Raw genomic sequence first — 21,453 nt, 5'->3', positions numbered from 1 at the left:
AGAAGGTCAGAAGAGGACATCAGATTCCCAGAACTGGAGTTAGAGTTGGCTTGTGAGCTACCTTGTGGCTGTGGGAATTGAACTCTAGTCCTCTATAAGAGGAGTAAGTGCTCTTAACAGCCACCGATTTTGCTTTAAAAAGAGAGGCGGGGCAGGAGGGGGTGAATTATAACATAATATATAACTTTTAATGTCTGAATTTTTGTTTGTTTGAGACAGGGTCTTACTACATAGCCTTCACTGACCTGGAACTTGCTAGTGTAGACCAGGCTGGTCATGAACACAGATATCTGTCTACCTCTACTTCCCAAGAAAGAGATAGGGTTAAAGGCATGGATCACCACGTTTAGCTGGTATTTGACTTTAAAATTTCTTTTATCCTTAATAAAATACCAGTAAGAACAAAAATCCCTAGTGTTGTACAGAGCATCATCTTTTGCTGTCACCCCACTGTATAGACATAACATGAATAATATCCTTTTTATATGTTGATGGTCATCTAACCATTTGCATACTTTTTACAAACCTTTTTATTTATTTATTATTAATGTCCATCTGGTGTTTGGCCTACATGAATGTCTGTGTGAGGGAGTCAGATCCACTGGAACTTGAGTTAGAGACAGTTATAAGCTGCCATGTGGGTACTGGGAATTGAACCTCACCGAGCCATGTCTCCAGGACACCCCCCTCAACCCTCCACCCTGTTTATGTACTTTTATGTGCATCTGTGAGTTCCTCAAAGTATGTATATGTACTGTGTGTGTCTTCTTGTGAAATCAGAGGCCAGAAGGAGCTTTTAGATCCCTGGAGCTGGAGTTACAGTCCACTGTGGGTGCTGAGAACCAAACCTGGGTCCTCTGCAAGAGCAAGTGCAGTTAACTGCTGTGTCATCTCTCCAGCTTCCAATGATAGTTATTTAAATAGTTCTCAGTTTGTACCATCATTAATAATACTATTATTATTTCTTTATGCATATTTTTACATATGCACATGCATTTCTGGGGGCATAAACCTAATCATAGGTTTCCTGGTCTTTAAGTGCACATGTGCTTGCCTTCATTCAGCCTCTGGATCAAGCAGACACACCCTGTGATAAGTATCTGAGGTTCTCCAGAGGGCTGTGGAAGCATCCCTAACCATGTGAGAGCTCTCACTCATGACAGCACATCCTTGCCAGCAAGTGCTATCAACACTGTCATTTGTTCTTTTCTTTTGGGACAAGAGTATATAGGGAACCTTCCAGATGTTGTGTGGTGGTTGATTGCAGACGTGTGTGAGTGTGTGTGTGTTTACAAGTGTATACATTAGATTTTCCTCTTTCATGAAGTGCCTGTCCTTTCTTTTCTTTTCTTTTCTGTCCTTTCTTTCGTACACTTTCTGGTTTTGTTTTGTTGGAGAGCATAAGTCTTTTTTCCTTAAGGCTATCTTCACTAAAGCAAAAATTCCTGTGGTTTTTCTGTTTGTTTGTTTGTTTGTTTGTTTTTTAATTCCAATCTCATAGTCCTTGATTAAATACAGCTCAGTTGTGATTATTTTTCCTATATATTAATTACTTCATATAATTTCTTAATATTTTGCCTAGGATTTCCTATCTACTTCATAAGTGACATTAGCTTTCCTCTGATGTACTTATCTGTCTTTAGTAATGAGATTTATTTTATCTTTATAAAAATAATCTTGGTGGCCGGCAAGATGGCTCAGTGTGTAAAAGCACTTGCCGTACAAGCCTGGGACCCATGGTAGAAGGTGGTGATCAGCTCCTGAAAGTTGTCGTCTGAGCTCCGCATGTGTGCTATGGCACGTACATTGCCTGCAGCTCCTTGTCCACTAAAAATAAACACAATTTAAACAATAACAGTAGTCCTCATCTAGGGAGATAGTTCAGCCACTGATTCTGAATTCTCTCCCCATAATCTACACAAGTCAGGTGTAATGGTTGATAATTTCAGTGCTGAGACTGCTTACTGAGTCCCAGGCCAGTGAGAAGCTTGTCAGAGGTTATGTGAGGGCTGGTGAGTTGGCTCAGTGGTTCTTGCAGGCCAAGCCTGTCCATACTGAGTTTCCGGAACTCACATAAAATTAGAGAGAACTAACTCCATATAAAATTGTTCTCTGGTTTCTACACGCAGCTATTGCATGCTTTTCTCTGGTTCAATAACTTCTAGTCTTTCTTATTTCCTCCTTTTTATTTTCTTCGCTCTTTTGTCCCTATAGCCCAGCTTCTGAAGACCTCTGTGCAGGCTTTCTCCTGTGTAGGCCTTTTCCTGTCTTTGCTGCCAATATAGTTTCAGTCTACTCTGCTCTGTTGGAGTTGCAGCTTATAATTTGTTTTTGCTGTCATGTTCCCTTTAAAATAATTAATTTTGCGTGGTGCTGAGTATGGGACCCAGGGCCCCATCGTTAAGAGGCAAGCATCCTCCCACTGCGCTATAGTCCCGGCACCAGTTTGACATTGATAAATGTCTCATGCATGCTTGATGAGCATCCACATGTGCACACATGTGCGCGCACACACGTGTTGTTGGGTGCAGTGTAAGACAGTTAAGTCACAGTAAGTCTCTTCTTCCCCTTCTTTGCAATTCTTTACTTTGAACGTGTTTTTCTCTTTTCTGTTTGTTTTTGTGGTACTGCGGATTGAACCCAAGAGCTTATCACGCTTAGGCAAGTGCTTACCACTGAGCCACCCCTAGCCCCGCTAGTTTTTTTCAGTTCATTTTCACCAAGTGCTTTCAAGTTTTTTGGTATTTTTAAATTAAAATTTTAATCATTTTGGAATGTGCATTATTTTTAATATTTCCAAGATCCACTACCTTCCTTTTGCTTGGCATTTATCTTCTATAGTAGAAAAGTTTTTTAAAGGTAGGTGTGTGTGTGTGTGTGTGTGTGTGTGTGTGTGTGTGTGTGTGTGTGTTGATGAGAGTAGAGTGCAAGTGCTCATAGAGACCAGACAAGGGCATCAGATTCCTGGAGCCAGAGTTAGGCAGTTGGGAGCCACCTCATGTGGGTGCTGGGAATTGAACTCAGATCCTCTGAACCTCTGAGCTGTATCTGCAGCCTCCATAGTAGAAAAATAGTAACATGAAAATTTATTTATTTACTTATTCGGTTGTTTATTTACTGCCAGGTAAGATGTGACATGACATGTTAGTAGAGCTCAGAGGGTGACTTGGAGTTTGTTTTCTCCCTCTCCATGTGGTTCCTGAGGGTGGAACTCACATAGTCAGGCTTGACAGAAAGGACCTTCACCAGCTCGGCCATCTTGCCAGGACTTAGAACGAGCATTTAAAATCTAAAAATGCATCTGTATTCAAGACAAAACTTTCAGCAGTGAGCACTATCACATTTGGGGAGTTCAGTAAGAGGAAAAATGACAGCTTTAGTCTAAAAAATGAAGGAACCAAATATCAAAGTGGACTAATGTTAGGTAGCCATCATATTGGGTTGAGTTAGAGACCCAAAATATTTCATTTGTCTCAGATGACAGAAGGCTGGACGGAAAGATGGTGTTTCTATTTTGAAAGACAGCATTAATTTTATTTACCATGTACAGCATTTGAGTTCAGGGCCTGGAATTTTGCATGTACAGTAGTGGATAACCCTGACATCATTCCTATGAGACCCCCTTCTGTTCTGTTTAGTTGTTTACTTAAGTCCAAGTTAGCCTGACAGTCACTCAGATCTGCTTCCTGTCTTAGCGTATCGAGCACTGAGGTTAGGTGGACCCCAGAGCACTTGCTCTCCAAATAGTTGTAGTTTGCAAAATGCAGACAGAGCCTTGCTTTCTGAACTGTCGTGGCTTTCCATTTTTTGTAGTACTAATTTCTGTATACTGCTGAGGAACTAAACTGCTAGTGTTGCTATAAAGTTACCCAGAAGGTGGCCACACTTAGATAGATGGCCTCAGAGGTAAAGAATCATCTTGAACTCCATTGTAATAGAGGTCTATGAAAATTTTAGAAATGGAAGAGTGGAAGCTGTGTGTTTTGAGCGCTTTTCTCAACAAAACCGCTTCCTGCACATGTTGTGTGCAGTAGTTGTGTTGGTGGTTTTTGTTTTTTTCCTGTGCTGGCTGAGGATAGAGTTGGTGGACGAGACTTAGAGGACCTTGTAGGGCACTGCTTCCCAGCCTCTGGCCGTGCACTTCATTCTTCCTCCATGATCAGCTTTGCTTTCTAACACTCGCATCATGACGAATTCCTACGGCTGTTAACTGCTTTTCTGACATTTAGATTTTGATGTGATTTTTCCATGTAAAAATCAGATATTCTATTTTTCTAGAAGACTCTAACAAGACATGTGACAGCAGTAACACTAGTGCTCCCACTGCCTGCACCCAGCCTAGACTGGAGGACAGGAGCAGCAGTGACCTCAGCTCTTCCCATGACCCTGCTAAGGCAGCGGATGACCCTGAGAGCGGAGAAAGAGACTCCCACACACCTGTCTCTGTTCAGGAAGAGATAGGTAAGAGCATGCTCATCCAGTCACGGGAGATGCTTTTTCTTTTTTCTTTAAGCATTTAACATTTTTTAAAAGTCAACGTTGAATGGGTTGGGAAGAATTAGTGGATTTTGTTTCTTGTTTTTTGTTTTTAATTAGCATGAACTCACTTTTTGTTTTACAACAAACAAACAAATAAAGTCCTATAAGAGGAGAAAAGTAGAAGCCTTTTTACTCTCCTGAAGTATAGCCGCCCTTAGTGTTTTGTATTTTCCATTATGTTTGCATCAGTATGCTTACACATTTTTTTTGGCCTTTTTTGTTTTGTTTTGAATATATAAATGGGATCATTCTGCATGTGTTTTTCACCATCTTGGGTTTTTGGTTTTTTGTTTTGTTTTGTTTTGTTTCTGCCCAGTGGCACATGGTAGAGACTCTTCATGTTAGAGTTTAATGCATTGTTTATAGCTGCTGCATGTTATTTGGCTATTACCCTGGGGGCGCTATGCTATCTACCAGCCTCCACATGTATCTCTCTATTCTGCAAGTATTTCTAGCAGTGTAGGGCACAGTGAGTGAAAGGTACCTTTAACAGCTAACAGTGGAGATTGCCTATTACTCACCTGAAGGGACAATCCTGCTCATGTCTATACTTGTATGTTTCCCAATTTGTACACCTAAATTTAACACCATTTATCTTTTTTTGCCAGTGGTAAGAAGGTATTGATGGGAAATTCTGTGTGTCCCTGATTAGGCATGTGGTGCTTCTTTTCATGTGCTATGATGATTCCTGTTCCTGCTCACTCTTTCATATAGAGCTTTGGTATTTAGGATGGCCTTACGTAGCACGGTCATTAATTCTGCTCCACATACGTGACTGTTCATTAGTTCCTTGTGTTTAATTCTCTACTGTCTGTAATTTTTACATTTTTATGTCATTAAGTTTACTCATCTTTTTCTGCAGGGTTTCTCTGTATGTTGTGTCTTATTAAGGAAGATGATCTCACAAATATTAATATAGTTGGAGTAATTCCTCATGACAAGTCTGTAGCACGGTTTTAAATTTATCTTGAGTATAATTTCATATGCGGCATAAGGTTGACTTTTTCAGTTGTAAGAGACCAGACCATCTTAAAATGGTTTAAATGTCAGGGGGATTGGGTCAGTTTATGTAATTGGGGAGTTCATGGATTCAGCAGTGAAGCAACTGCTTCTGTCTTCCTACCTCCCCTCCCCACATACGCTCTCTCTCCGCCCCTCTCTCCCCACCCCACCCCACTTTTGAACTGACTTATATTTGTGTGACAATTTCATTCTCTCCTGATACAGACAGGCTTTTTCCAAGTCGCAGGTAAGATGGCACCAGCAATTTGCTTTCATGTCTTTCCAAGGTCTGTGGCCCAAAGGCAAAGGCCCTACTCCTGCTCCAAATCAAAAGTCTTTGAGGAGGAAGGAATTTGAGTGGCTTACCTTGGATCATATTGTTCCACACCTGTGGCCAGGGCAGGCAAGGTATTATTGATAGGCTCCAGCAAAAGTATATGATTCGCCTGAGTAGGAATGGTCTCCACAGCGCAAGGGGCTGCTTCAAAGATAAGGCCCAGCAGTAGCTGCAGCTCAGTCCTTCGGTAGCTCAGTACAGCATACGGCACACTCACGTCTGTTGCCATGCCTCCACTCACTGTGCTGCTGTCTAATAGGGTGAAAACTTGCAGACGCCGTGGCTCACAGTTGCATCCAATAACTGTAATTATATCTGGGCCCCAATCTAAGATTTCTGTGTGCTGTGCATTAAGTCTGACAGGGTTGGATATGGCTTATCCTAAACTTATAACCCTATGAAATTGTGAGTTTAGCTGTTTTTTAACAGTACTGTCCTGATAGTGGAGGGTCTGCTTGAGTAGATTTGGGATAATGACAATGGATAAGAAGCGAGAGGCATGTGAGAAGGGTTCTGCTGGGGGCCATTCTGCTTTGGCAGCCTAGTTTCTGCGGACTATTACATAGGATGGGTTGTTGGGAATTGCTGTTAGGTGAATAATCATACATGCCAGTATGGCAGCTTTGGAGAGTTGCCCACCTCAATTTCCCATGTCAGTATAACGTTCCCTTATAGATTTGTAGGAATTCCCACTAGTACCTAATGCTTAGTAACTTGCCTCAGGCTCCGTGGACATGAGCCCTTCTACTCCCTCACTTTGTTTGGTGGGCCAATAGCCTTTGCCTATGTTTGCCTCAGAGGCTTTTGCCACCAGGCTGACTGCAGAGATGGGGCAGCCATGTGGCCCTTGAGTAGAGTGTGTTCCATGAGAGCCTATCCTCTTGCTGTGTCTTCAGCTCTGGGTCTTGCAGATGAAGTTGCTCCTTGCTTTTAATTTTACTAAACTAGTAAATGCAGAGGGTTAAATCTGAGCACTGTTAAAGTATCCTATACACTAAGGGCCTTCTTTCAAAAGCTCTTGCTATTCTCTGTTTTCAGGCAGCCCCGCTAAACTCAGACAGTACCTATAATGTCTATTAGAGAATGCTAAAAGTGGGCCCAAGAGTTGAGCTCCAGCACACAGAGTCTAACAGAAGACAGCAGTACCTAGGGTTACTAGCCTGATTTAATCAGTGGCATATTTTGAAGGCAAAGACTTAAAGTACTTTCTGAATTATTTAACATTTATTGCTATCAACTGATATCTACCTTGTTTAAAATGTAACTGAAAACTTATTAGTGGAATTGACAGGAACGTCCAAGGACAGCTTTAGGTGTAGGGTCAGGCTCAGGAAACTAAGCAAGGTTATCAGCATCTTCCTCAGAGTTTTCCTTCTTATACCTGCTCTGGGGTATTGGAGATTCTTATTCCCTGCAAGCTGCAGTCTTTCTGCTGTAGAGGTACAAGTTACTAGCCTCTAGTTTACACCCTTCCTGCTCACTAACAGAAAAGCAGACTCTCAGCTGGGGACTCAGCCCAGTGCTAGAGCACTTGCTCAGCATGTGCAAGGCTCTCCATTCAGTCCCATGAAAGAAAAGAAAAGAGAGAGGAGATGAGAGAAGAAACCAGATTTAAGAACCAAAATGTGGGGGGCTGGGGTACTGGCCGCACCTCTAGAGGACCACCACATGGCAGCGCACAGCTGTCTGTAACTCCAGTTCCAGGGGATCCATCCCACCAGGCACGCATGTAGTGCATATATCTGTGCGTGCAGGCAAAACTCCGTACATGTACAATAAAATAAATAAATCTTTAAAAAGAAAAACAACTGCAGCAGCAAAACATGGGCTGATGCCTGGCTGGGAGAGTCCCCTCGTGGCATGGCAGCATGTCCTGTCTAGTTCTATCTGGGCGCTGTAGTTCATCTGTCACTCTGCACATAGTAAAAGTGGATAGAATAATCCCTCCAGAGGGAAGGATGGCAACTAATGTTAAAGAGTCCCCGAAACGAGCAGCTAGTTTCCTATTTGCATTTGTCCCTACTTGCCTAAAATAACCACCACCTATAAAATATGGTAAATTCCTGTCCTTGGATTTACCAATGCTACACTGTTTAATTTCCTTTTTTAAGTTTTAAGTTAAAATCAGGTCTTGTTCAGTTTTGTGGCCAATGGAAAATGCATGGTGATGAATGGCTGGGGTATGTATATTCATTATCCAACATAAAATTTGTGCATATATAAAGCAGAAATTGCTTCTGGACATTTAATATGTCACTATCAAAAAAAAATTTGAAGCAGATGTTCAGAGATTCTTACTGTTAAAAAAAATTGTTGTAATGGGTTTATACGGATAATTGTGTAACTGCTCTACAGAAATATTCAGTTGTCACTTACCTTAAAATTCAAGGTTATTGTTACTTAAGTGAACTTCAGTGGGCAATTTTTCTAAAATTAACTGTATCCTTTAAATATACAAGTCCACATTAGATATAGAAGGCACCATTTTTATATGCATTTGAGTTGTTAGGTTTATTGTTTGCAAGTTTCTGGGAGCCCCTCTTTAGTAGATGAGTTTCAAAACAGGCACTACTGTTTTCTGTAAACTGATAAAAGACTCAGGATATTTTTGCCTTTGATGTTTGCTGTGGAGGAAAGCATTCAAGAATTGATAACATTTGCTTCGCCTGTGAAAGGAGATGATCTGCTTACTTCTCTTGGACATTAAATATGTATGTCATGTGAGTGTTGGGTAAATAAGGCATCCTTGGTTGTTTTCTTCCTGTCAGCAACACTTGGTGGCATTTTTATCTGATAATAGGTGATTTCAGATTGGAGAAGTCTAATGGAGACATCGCCGAGTCCCCTGGAGCTGGGAAAGGAACGTCTGGTGCCACTCGGATCATCACCAGGTTGCGGAACCCAGATAGCAAACTCAGTCAGCTAAAGAGTCAGCAGGTGGCCGCTGCAGCCCACGAAGCAAATAAACTGTTCAAGGAGGGCAAAGAGGTGTGTTCCGTATAAACACAGTTCTGGGGCTGAAGAGATGGCCCAGAAGTCAAGGGCATTGGCTGCTCTTCCCGTGGGTGCCTCCCGACTGTCAGTAACTCTAGCTCCAAGGGACCTGATACCTGTGGCCTCCAACATGTGCCAATACCCACAGGCTGACACACACTAAATAAAAACTTAGAATTGGATTGTATCCAAAAATCTTTAAAATAGATAAAGGATCTTTATAGAGCTAGTTTTTAATTGTATTTTCTTTCTTGTGGTGAGCACCAAGAGCAAAATTGTTAGGCTTGTATTATGGTAATACATTTATATGCACAATTTTGTCTGCTTATTAGAAATTCACTGAGCAGATGGTATTACAGAGTCAGCTTCATTGCATATAATTCTCTATTGTTAGTTAGTTTTACTGTGTAGCCCTGGCTGACCTGGAACTTGGTATGTAGACCAGTCTGGTCTCAAACTCAGATCCACCTTTTACCTCCTGAGTGCTCGAGTTAAAGGTACATCACCATATCCTGTAGTCCATTTCCTGTGACCACTTGAGAACTCTTGTAACTTGTAGCTCTTGGTAGGGCAGAGTGGGCTGTCCACGGCAGCCCTGACTGATCAGCAGGATCAAAACTGACAGTAGATGTCTCTGCTCACCCAGCTGTGGGCACAGAGTATCGTTTGCTTATGGTCCACTGAAAGATTGACCCCACATTTTGGGAAACAATTTAAAGACCCCAGGGCCTGTGACAAAATTGGAATCATGAAAAGAGCAGCAGTAGAGGATTCTTAGTCATTTGCTTTTTAGGAGTTGGTGTGTGCAACGCTTTCCTGTTTCACTAAACTATATGTTAGAAACTTCATAGGATGGTAGATAGGCTCGTGTGTTTCTGAGGTCCACGAAATGCCTGTGGTGTCTAACCTAATCATCAAGGACACACTTATTTATTTTTGGTTTTCTTTTCTTTCTTTTTTTCTTTTTTCTTTTTTCTTCAAGACAGGGTTTCTCTGTGTAGCTGTGGAACTTACAGATTAACGTGCTTCTGTTTCCTAAGTGCTGGGATAAAAGGGGTGTGCCACCACTGCCCGGCTTTGGTTTTGTTTTTTTTTTAATTTATATTTTGTTAGTGTGTGGGCATGCACACAATCACCCAGATTTATGAGGGGCTGTCCAAAACTTTGTGGAGTTAGTTCTCTCCTTCCACCTTTCCGTGGTATCAAGGGATTAAAGATGGGTCACCAGGCATATGCCGTGAGTGCCTTTGCCCACTAAGCCATTTGGAAGCCTGTGTCCCCTGCCCTGAGACAGTCTGGCTTTGTAGCCCTGGCTAAGTAAGCATGGACTCGTGGCCTTCCCACCTCAGCCTCCTGAGTGCTGGGACTAGAGTGAGAGACCCCAGCCCAGCTCCAGCCTCACTTTCAATTTAGCTTCCTTTCTGTTTCTTTCTTTATCCCCCCTCCCCTCAAATTTAACTTGTAAACTTTAGTCCCTTAGTCATAAGATGTTGCCTGTTTGGAATGATTGATTACAATTATTGAGAGACGAAGTCTGCTTCTTTGACACGAATAATGACAGCTTTAACTTTTCCCTAGGTCCTGGTAGTTAGCTCCCAGGGAGAAGTGTCTCGGCTGAGCACCAGAAAGGAAGTGGTCATGAAAGGGAACGCCAACAATTATTTTAAGCTGGGGCAGGAAGGGAAGTACCGAGTCTACCACAACCAGTACTCTACCAACTCCTTCGCTCTGAATAAGCACCAGCACAGGGAAGATCATGATAAGAGGCGGCATCTTGCACACAAGTTCTGTCTCACTCCAGCTGGGGAGTTTAAATGGAACGGATCTGTTCACGGGTCCAAAGTCCTTACCATATCCACGCTGAGACTCACCATCACGCAGCTAGAGAGCAACATCCCTTCGTCCTTTCTTCACCCCAATTGGGCTTCACACAGGTAAAGGAAAACGAAGCTAATTTATTGCTATAAATATGCTGACTACCTATAAATTGGTCCTTATAGTTGTGCCCCTTAAAATGTTACTGCCAGTGAACTCACAGTGGGCAGGAAGTGGAAGATATGTGTGTACTTCAGAGAGACCAAATCAGCACTCATATTTGGATAACTTTGGGTATCAGAATTTTATCTCTGGAGTCAAGTGGAGACCAAAGTTAAAGGATATTGTAGGTCGCGGAATTTGGAGGTCTGAGTGATGCCTCGAGTTGCTCCTGGCATATAAAATCTCCTGTTCTCTGAGTTAGGCACCTTTGGTGTTCTTGCGTGTTTACTCTTGCCATGTAGAATTTGAGCTACAAAGCTGGGTCATGGTAAACTATGGCTGTTGTGTGTGTTTTAAGTGATGAGCAGTGAGTGAAGTGATACATTTCTTCCTCCTGAAACACAGGGCCAACTGGATCAAGGCCGTCCAGATGTGCAGTAAGCCCAGGGAGTTTGCACTGGCACTTGCAATTCTGGAGTGTGCAGTTAAGCCCGTCGTGATGCTACCAATATGGCGGGAGTCTTTAGGACACACCAGGTGAGTGAGTTCTGAGCCTTGGGAATGGTGAGTATTGATACTCCTGAGACGCTGGATCATTAATAGGCTTGGAAAAGCCCAAGCAACCACAGTAAAGACTTTCTTACTCATCTCCAGGAAGTCTTTGGATGCAAGACTATAATGAGGATGAAAGGGATCAAATATATTTTTATTACTTTAAATTTATTGTGTGTGTGTGTGTGTGTGTGTGTACACTTGTGCATGCCATGGGTGTTAGTAGATGTAGAAAAGTTTATTCTTTATTTATTTATTTATTTTTGGTTTTTCGAGACAGGGTTTCTCTGTGTAGCCTTGGCCATCCTGGACTCACTTTGTAGACCAGGCTGGCCTCAAACTCACAGCGATCCACCTGCCTCTGCCTCCTGAGTGCTGGGATTAAAGGCGTGCGCCACCACGCCCGGCCCTCTTTTTTTATTGTTAATATGGTTTTTTTGAGACACGGTTTTTCTGTGTAGCCGTGGCTTCCCTGGAAGTTACTCTGTAGACCAGGCTGGCTTCAAACTCACAGAGAGCCTCCTGCGTCTGCCTCCAGAGTTCTGGGATTAAAGGTGTGTGCTACCACACCTGACTGTCAGTTTACATTTTTAAAAATCATGCAGGGCGGTGGTGGTGCACACCTTTAATCCCAGCATTAGAAGGCAGAGACAGGTGGATCGCTGTGAGTTGGAGGCCATCCTGGTCTACAAGGCTAGCTCAGGACAGCCAAGGCTACACAGAGAAATCCAAACCAAAAATCTAAACAAGCCCACAGTACTAATAGAACAAAGACAAAGCTTGAATTAATTTTTATTCTTGTTCTGATATTTTTCTTTTTAAACAGATGTAAAACCCAGGTACCACATAGGAAGAAATTGGACACATGTATTTAAAATTCTGAGTGGAATTTGTAATTGTAATCAAATGCAAGAGATGGCAAACTGAGGGAAAATATTTACACCATAAATGGAAATTTTTTTCAGTTGGCAAAAACCTTTTATAGAGGAAAAGGACTAATAGTCCAGTACAAGTGAGAGACAAAGGACCCGGACAGGCATTGCACAGAAAATAGATGTGAAAGGCTAGGAGACAGAGAATGATGACTTCTCTCGTTAGAGACCAGTGGGACTGTATTGTTTCCCTCCCAGTTTGGCCAGCAGTTGAAGTGTGATACTCAACCTCAAAAAAGGTATGAGGCAGCAGGTTGGGCTTGTGATTTATGGCAGACCCAGGTGCACCTTGATTGATGCTATCAGTATTTCAAGTACAGGAACTTCTGGTCTCTGCCATCCTGTCACTGAGAGGATCATAGAGGGCTATCTCCATGTTCAGGATCAAAGACACACAATGTTGTATGTTGTGTCTCTACAGTAACAACGCACATAGGGCCTGGGCACTGCTTGGAGCTTAGATATAAAGCTAACAGTTTATTCTCCTGGTCTGTCATTCAGATGACTATGGAGAGTGGAAGGAGAATATGTCACCTCTACACTCCCCAGAGTATTGTAGAATGACACCTGAGACTCTGTGGTCCTGTTCTCATGGGGCTCTCTTGAGCCTACAGGTCATCAGTATGCCTGGGGCTTTCTGCTCAACAGACAGGACTGACTACAGATCTCTTTGTATTGCTGACTCTCCCCATAAAGATTTTGTTGGTGGTGACCAGAGCAATAGAATTTTACTCACGGTCAGCACATATCACAGATGTGTGTGAGAAAGGATCTGTTTGCCAGAGCCCAAACTGGGCATTTGGCCCAGGGTCTCTCCTGGTCATTGTCAGCAGAGTGGTCTGCTCCATCAATAGTGATGGCTCGACCTCTGAGCTCTGGAGCTGGTCCCTTGGGAATCCAGAAGCTGTGGGAACTGCTGGTGGTGGCGGTGGCGGCGGCCGCGGTCACACCCTAATCTTGTGCCTGGGGCTATCAGGTGTGTCTTGCTGAGGCACTTGCTTTAACCCTAGTTCTGAGACAGGGAGTAGGAATCCCCCTTCACTCCCTCCACAACTGTCACCCTGGTGAGCAGAGGTTGAATCAGAACAGGGCACAAAAGCCTTCTTAGTGCAGTGGGAAGCAGATGGCTCTCAAGCTTAATATTCAAGATCCTCCTTCAGCATCCAGCCCTCGGGAGGCAGAGGCAGGTGGATCGCACTGAGTTCGAGGCCAGCCTGGTCTACAAATTGAGTCCAAGACAACCATGACTATTCCACAGACAAAACCCTGACTTAAAAAAACAAAAATATTGTGTTGTGATGTGGAAAAGCTTAGTGACAGAATGCTAGCTTAGCATACCCAAGGCTTATGCTATAATCCCCAGCACTAAAGGAAAAAAGTGCACGGCATGAGAAGCCTCTGAGTCTCTGTATGTGCTGGTTAAAAGTCATACTATGAGTTGCTTGTTGGCACCAGCTTGTATGGCATTAGCGTTTCTTTGGCGGGGTGTTTGAGAATGCTATTCTTTTTTATTTTCTTTTCATTCCTTTTTTTTTTTTTTTTTTAATTTTTAATTTTTTTTTTTTTTTTTTTTTTTCTTTCTTTTTTTTTTTTTAACTTGTTTTCTGCTGTGATATCTCCTCTTAGGGAATACTACATCTGCTTATTTCTGTCTATTGAGACTCTCTGGAGTGTACAGTTGTAACTAAGCACTCTCCAGTCTTCTTCCTAATTTTAACTTTTACATTCATATCTTTATTTTTCAAAATTAAAAGTAATTAGGTTTTCTTATCTGTATATTCTCAGGTTACATAGGATGACTTCAATCGAAAGGGAAGAAAAGGAAAAAGTTAAAAAAAAGGAGAAAAAACAAGAGGAGGAGGAGACCATGCAGCAAGCCACATGGGTGAAGTACACATTTCCGGTGAAACACCAGGTAACTGTCAGCATGGGTGTGACGGTACACACCACTGCTGAGTGCTGTGGGTGTGACAGTGCGCACACCACTGTGTGGGTGATCATGAGTTAATGAGGTGGTGTGAACATGCCTTTTAGTTTTGTGAGCATGGTTTTCTCAGAGTTTGAGACCAATTTATTGAAACTAAAAATAAAAACATTGTTAAGTTTAATAGAAGTGTTAAGTTCTTTTACAAATCTTCAGATTCCTACTAAAAATTCAATTATTTGATAATTTTAATTAACTTGTGTGATACTTTTATTATCTTTTTTTTTTTTTTTTTTTTATGTGGGGGTGACGTGCACATGTAGAGGTTGCAGTATAACTTGTAGTTTTTCCTCTTGCTTCTACAGTCGTGTCCCAAGGGCTGTGCTCAGGTAGTCAGGCTTGCTGTGCCTGTTTGCCCTTCCCTGCTCTGCCATCTCTCTGGCCCAGTTTGCGGATTCTCAGCTTGTGTTTGACAGATACTTCTAATGCTACATATGCATGTTTAACTATTGTATTTTCATTTTCACCAGGTTTGGAAACAGAAAGGAGAGGAATACAGAGTGACAGGGTATGGCGGCTGGAGCTGGATTAGTAAAACACATGTTTACAGGTTTCTTCCCAAATTACCTGGCAATACTAATGTAAACTACAGAAAGCCTTTCGAAGGAGGTCAGTTATCAACTGTTTTAATAGACACAGCTAATACGAAATCTTTAATGTTTTCATTGCTGATGGTTTGGGTTTGTTTTTGTTTCTTTATTTTTTAATTTTCTTTGTTTGTTTGTTTGTTTGTTTGTTTTTTGAGACAGGGTTTCTCTGTGTGTATTCCTAGCTGTTCTTGGCTCACTTTGTAGGCTAAGCTGGCCTTGAATTCACAGCAGTCCACCTGCCTCTGCCTCCTGAGTGCTGGGGTTAAAGGCTTGCGCCACCACGCCCGGCTTGTTTTTTAATTTTCCGTGGGTACTGTGAACCCGAGTCCTCTGTAAAAAAACATACTATGTGGATTTTAGTTAAAGAAAAATGAGAGAAAATAATTTTCAAAAATACTCAGTCATGGGGTTGGAGAGATGACTCAGAGGTTAAGAATACTGGCTGTTCTTCCAAAGGACCCAGGTTTAATTCCCAGCACCCACATGGCAGCTCACAACTGTCTGTACCTCCAACTCCAGGGTATCTGATACCCTCACACAGATATACATGCTGGCAGAACATGAATGCACATAAAAATAAACTTTGGGGGGGAAAATACTCAGTCATGTAATTACAATATTATTTTCAAATTGTGGGGTTTTTTGGTTCCTGCTGCCCAAAGAGTACTCGTTGAATTTTCAGCGTTATTACACAATAAACACAGATGGGAATGAATCAGGGCCTCCATGTTAGATGCTGCTGTTCTGATCATAAAGCTCAAAAATCTCTCCCTTTTGTGTGTGCTGGTATGTGGAGGTCAATATTGAGTGTCACTCCTCAATAGAGATCTTCCTTGACTTAGCATTAACTTAAAGTTTGTTTTTAAATTAGAAATAATGGACTGTACTTATCAGGTAGATACATTCATTAGGGGTAGCTCAGAGGTTGAATGTTTGTGGAAACCACAATTTGAATCCTAGCACCCACATTCAGTAGCTCAAAACCCCCTTAACTTAAGGACTTTGGTTTTTCTCTTCTCACCCATCAGGGCACCTATACACAGATATGCATACAGTCACAGACATACATATAAATTTAAAAATCTTCAAAATATTCTAATATTCAGAATATCTGTGACCATACATGTGATTCTTTTTAGCTAAAAATAATACAGATGAAAATAAGGATGAATCAGATAAAAGAAAAAGTCCACGAAGTCCAAAAAAAATTAAGACAGAGTGTGATTCTGAGAAAGGTGAAGTGAAACATGCAGACGCTACAGCAGGAACAGATGAAAGTGCAATGGAGTTATCCAAGGTGCCTGAGAAGAAGGACCAAGGTCAGCGAGGTAGGAGTCCCTGGGGCAGGGCAGCGGGGGTCCTGGGTCAGGGTCAGGAGTGCCTGGGGCGGGGCAGTGGGGATCCTGGGTCAGGGTCAGGAGTGCCTGGGGCGGGGCAGTGGGGATCCTGGGTCAGGTTCCAGCCAGCAAGCTCCTCGCCCTCCTAAGAGCATAGTTCATGCAGTGGGTAATTCACCCCACCAGGCTGTAACTGCTGTAGCTGTCCACAGACTTGTTCAGCTACATGAGAATTTGACAGCAATTTCATCATGCCAAAGGAAGTTGCTTTCTGATCCCACCCCATCTTTCTTTTCTCTGTAGATTTGCCTGTTTTAGACATTTCATTACTATGAAATTAGGCAATGTGTTGTCTTCTTTTAATCCACATTATAGCATATTCCAGAGACTACTGCACTGTATTGGTAGGTTGTCGTTGATCTATGAATAGTCGGCTGTCTCTGCTTTTTAGGTGTTATGAACATTAACACTTGAAGCTTTTAGGTTTTGCTTGTTTGAGATAAGGACTCACTGTGTAACTCTGATTGGCCTGGAACATACAGTGATCTACCCTGCTTCTGTCTCCTGAGTCCTGGGGTTAAAGGTGCCCCCAGAACTAACTAATGTTTTGAGGTTTTTTGTTTTTGTTTTAAGCATTAAGTTTATTTATTTGTTTTGTGGGTTCCAGAGATCAAACTCAGATCCTCATAAACTTGGCAACAAAGCCTTTACCAGTGACTCATCTCACTAGCTCTGTGTACAGGCATTTCTGTAGACACAGGCTTTTACTTCTGAATGCTGTACCAAGTACTGGGACTGCTAGGCTGTATAAGAGCACCATATTTAAGCTTTTGAGGAACCTTAGGACCAGTGAAATACATAAATAAAAGTGTCTTGAACTTGATGTTTTTTACACGGCCAGGCTAGAGGGCTGGACTCTAGATAGTGTGCTTGGGACTTCAGTATGGGGCCTGGGGGTTTGCATTCCCAGAATCCATCGCTTCACTCAGAGATTGGTAGCCTGCCTGTAATTCCAGCACTTGAAGCCAGAGCCTTGCCAGCTAGACTAGCTGTACTCTAGACTCAATTGAGACACCCAGTCTCAAATAATAAGATGAAGACAATTCACATATTTTTTGTTTAGATTAGTTTGCTATGTAGCCCAGGATGTCCTCAAACTCATGCCGCTTGTGCCTCTGCCTCCCGGGTGCTGGGTGACACACCTCAAAGTCAGCACACTTGATAATTGACGCTGTACTTACAGGCATAATGTATTCGTAGGCGAAATCTGTTTTTACTATATAGAATCTCATCAGTTTAGGTACCAAAACTCAAAATCATCCAGTACTTGAAATGTATCTATTCTTTTAAGCCCCACAGTGTCGATTATAAGTATAAAAATGACAAAAGTAGATACTTTCAGAAATGAAAATAGTCAGCCAGAGTGGTGGTGGCACACACCTTTAATCCCAGCACTCAGGAGGCTGTGCTCTGTGAGTTCCAGCCTGGTCTATAGAGTAAGTTCCAGGACAGCCAAGGCTACACAGAGAGATCCTGTATTGAAAAACCAAAAAAAAAAAAAAAAAAAAAAAAAGAAAAAAAAAAGAAAAAAATAGTCTCATGAATTCCTCATTTGAGAGTAAAAATTACGTTTTTATCTATGTCTTTAAATCACAGATATAAAAGAACTTTTAGATTCTGATAATGACAAGTCATTCAAGGAAGAACCAATGGAGATTGATGATAATGTGAAAACTGAGCCACACGTGAACTGTCAGGAGAGCCCTCAAGTGGATGTGGTCAATGTCAGTGAGGGGTTCCACCTAAGGACTAGTTACAAAAAGAAAACGAAATCCTCTAAGCTGGATGGGCTTCTGGAACGGAGGGTTCGACAGTTTACACTGGAAGAGAAACAGCGCCTTGAAAAGCTAAAGCTGGAGAGTGGCATGAAAGGGGCAGGCAAGTCCTCCACAGGTGCTTTGAAAGTCTCCTCTGAGTCACTGGCAACCACAAAAGCGAGTGACTTGTTTAGACAGGAACAAAGCCCCAGTCCAAGTCAGGCTAGCCCTGCAGATGCTGCCCAGGGCTTCTCACAAAGTGAGTCCTCGGCTCTTAGCATCGGTGGTCCTAGTCTGAGCACAAACAAGCTCTGTGGGAAAGATCAAGTATTAGATGATGTCTCCATTCAGAGTTCAGGGCCAAACTGTCAGAGACAGAACTCTGTTGACAGTGGCCTAGATGCAAGGATCCCTGAACCTGCCAGCAAGGGACTGGAGCTAAGTCAGACTAAAACAAAAGGAAGTGACTCTTTGATTGATAACTCTAAACCAGCCAATGCAGACAATGTTGGCACTTTGCTCTGTAAGAGCAAGAAGCCACACTCACAGGAGGATAGCGGCAGCATCATATTTTCTTCCAAGAGTACTTTACCTGCATCAGTACCTAAAAGTACTAGTGACAGACATGTCCGGTCCTTACCAAAAGCAATGGGCTTTGATGGAAAACTAGGTTGTAACTCAGAATATAATAGCACTTTGGAAAATAGTTCTGATACTATGTCTGTTCAGGATAGCAGTGAAGAAGACATGATTGTTCAGAATAGCAATGAGCAGCTCATAGCTCTAGCCCAAGGCGTGCAGAGTGTTGAACTGTCAAAACATGAGTTAGTTTCCAAATCCACTGAAAATTGTGAAAGCAAACTACCGGGTAAGGTAACTGAAGCAAATGGTAAGAAAACAGGCCAGCATCAAAAGCTGGATGAGAGACCAGTTAACAAATGCACTGACCAAGCAAGTCTCAAACATACCACTGACAAAAAGAGTAATGACAATAGAGAGTCGGAAAAGAAAGGACAGAAGGCAAATAAATTTCAAATAAATGGCAAAGATAGTAAAGCTAAGGGCTATCTCAAGGGGCAATGCGTGAAAGATGGTTCTGATGGTAAAGTTTTGAGTGGTACTATTGAACCAAAGGTCAATAATATCAATAAAGTCATCCATGGAAATGTCAAGTCACTGGCTGTTAAAGAATCTGCTGTGAAGCCTTTCGTTAATGGTGATGTTGTCATGGAAGATTTCAATGAACAAAACAGTTCAGAAACCAACTCACACTCGCTGAGTTCTTCAGATGCCAAAGGTAATCACCAAGATCGCCTCCATTCCCTACCATCCACCAAAGAGTCTGACAGTACCCAGGTGTCTGTACCCCCAGTCCCTTGTTCCGAACGTAACTCCTTTAACCAGGTGGAAGATATGGAGACTGACAGTCCAGAGGTTAGGAAAGTTACTCCATCTCCTGTTGGGGCTGGGGAGGACTCCAGCCTTACTAAGGACCTCATGGATGAAAATGGTCTATCCTCCAGCAAAGATGAGAGTGTCAATGGAGAATCCAAAAGAAAAACAGTCATCACAGAAGTCACCACACTGACATCCATGGTTGCCACAGAATCAAAAACTGTCATTAAGGTAGCAAAAGGGGACAAGCAAACTGTGGTTTCTTCCACAGAAAACTGTGCAAGGTCCACTGTCACAACTACCACTACCACTGTGACAAAGCTTTCCACACCCTCCCCAGACAGCGGTGTGGACACCATCTCAGTAAAGGAACAGAGCAAAACTGTGGTCACTACAACAGTGACGGACTCCCTGACCACTGCAGGTAGCACGCTGGTGACATCTATGACAGTGAGCAAAGAATACTCCACAAAAGACAAAGTGAAGCTGATGAAGTTCTCAAGACCCAAGAAGACCCGTTCAGGAACAGCCCTGCCGTCCTATAGGAAATTTGTTACTAAGAGCAGCAAAAAGAGCATATTCGTGTTGCCTAACGATGACTTGAAAAAGCTGGCCAGAAAAGGAGGGATCCGGGAAGTCCCTTACTTTAATTACAATGCGAAACCTGCCTTAGATATATGGCCATATCCTTCTCCTCGGCCAACCTTCGGTATCACGTGGAGGTATGTACTTTAAAATGTTATTGGGGGGTGTGCTTTTTAAAGAGGGTCGGTTTTAATTTTTAATATCATTTTTAAGTTAAATGAGATGCCAGAAGAGAAGGAAGCACATGTGCAGTGGCCAGGGTTAGTGACGGGAATGCAGTGCTGGAGTTTACCCAGGAGCCATGGAATTAGCAAAAGTGTAACATTCTTTTAACATCCATGACCAAGACAAAAGGAACATGCCAAGCTTGTTTTTACTGTCTTACATTCCCAAATTATTGCCTGTTGTTTGCTTAGCACCAAGGCAACTAATCAATGGGGTTACCACTTCCCAGGATTCATAAGAAAGACTGTCATGTCATACCTTTCTAGTGAAATTTATTTGTATGATAAATGTGTCTTGGAGTTCTCGGTTATTATTTATGAAAGAAAGGGCAGACTGTCATTTCCTTAGCAATGTCTTAAAATGCAGAAGTAATCTCTTTTAGAATCCCAAGTGTGTACTTTTGGCAGTTGTTAGCCTGTGTTCATTTGTTACTAGGAGGAGGGTCGCTCAGAAGTTCCTCTATGGGCATGGGCTGATTTGCGGAGGCCAGGACAAGCACAGCACCTGGTGTTCCTGACCCCAGCCCGGCACTCCATGTGCTGTGGGGGGGTCCACATGCTTCTCCGTGTTCTGTCCTTTCGTGTCTCTGTCTCTAGCTTTTCACCCTTGTTGAGGGATGAATGTCAGCAGAAAGAACAGAAGGCCTGGAGAGCAGGGGAGGGGGGTGCAGGCTGCCGTTGGTTTTACATGATCATCCAGCAAGCTACTGAGCAGAGTGTCATCTCTCTTAAGACTTCATTTCATTGTCTTAGAGTTCAGCTGCTGTCAGCGTCATCCTTCTTCATGTCCTTTACAGTCCAGTCAGCTAGCTGGTGTCAGGGGAGACCACACAACCCAGTGTCGTCAGTGGGAGCCCTCCCTTAAGGCATTCATGCCGCCTGGTGACCACCTGTTTGTGTGAGCACATTTTATGCCTCATCATTGGTCTGGAGTAAGATGTCATCACGCCATGCCCATGCACTAGAGACAGCTGAAAAGTACGCTTTCTCTGCAGGGCCTGCAATGAAGGATTTGCAGAATCCTGCAGGGAATCAAGGAGCTCTTCATTGCAGTTCATGGAATTGTAGGATTGCTCTGCACTTTTCTGCTTTCTTCATTGAGAGCGGTCCCAAAGTGCATCCTTGACTGTCCTGCAGGTAACTTCTTTCCCACTGGAAAAGTTACTGTATCCATACAAGTAGTTGAAG

General features: G+C 42.6%; 1 protein-coding gene across 7 annotated transcripts in view; it reads left to right on the top strand.

Annotated features, from left to right (window-relative positions):
- The window catches only part of Bptf (bromodomain PHD finger transcription factor), a 100,208-nt gene that overhangs the window by 43,536 nt on the left and 35,219 nt on the right, over nucleotides 1–21,453 (top strand). For 3 of the 7 annotated variants that reach the window (XM_051158925.1, XM_051158929.1, XM_051158931.1), the window contains 8 exons: nucleotides 4,279–4,461; nucleotides 8,679–8,866; nucleotides 10,451–10,806; nucleotides 11,255–11,386; nucleotides 14,119–14,248; nucleotides 14,788–14,926; nucleotides 16,047–16,226; nucleotides 17,901–20,178. In XM_051158925.1, the coding sequence (XP_051014882.1) occupies nucleotides 4,279–4,461; nucleotides 8,679–8,866; nucleotides 10,451–10,806; nucleotides 11,255–11,386; nucleotides 14,119–14,248; nucleotides 14,788–14,926; nucleotides 16,047–16,226; nucleotides 17,901–20,178 (3,586 nt within the window). The remainder of the gene's footprint in view (nucleotides 1–4,278; nucleotides 4,462–8,678; nucleotides 8,867–10,450; nucleotides 10,807–11,254; nucleotides 11,387–14,118; nucleotides 14,249–14,787; nucleotides 14,927–16,046; nucleotides 16,227–17,900; nucleotides 20,179–21,453) is intronic. The other 4 variants (XM_051158930.1, XM_051158926.1, XM_051158928.1 and 1 more) reach the window with 2 other exon arrangements.

The sequence above is a fragment of the Acomys russatus genome, chromosome 16, assembly GCF_903995435.1.
Source record: "Acomys russatus chromosome 16, mAcoRus1.1, whole genome shotgun sequence".
Taxonomy (NCBI): Eukaryota; Metazoa; Chordata; class Mammalia; order Rodentia; family Muridae; genus Acomys; species Acomys russatus.
This window is presented reverse-complemented; position numbering and strand designations above follow the sequence as displayed.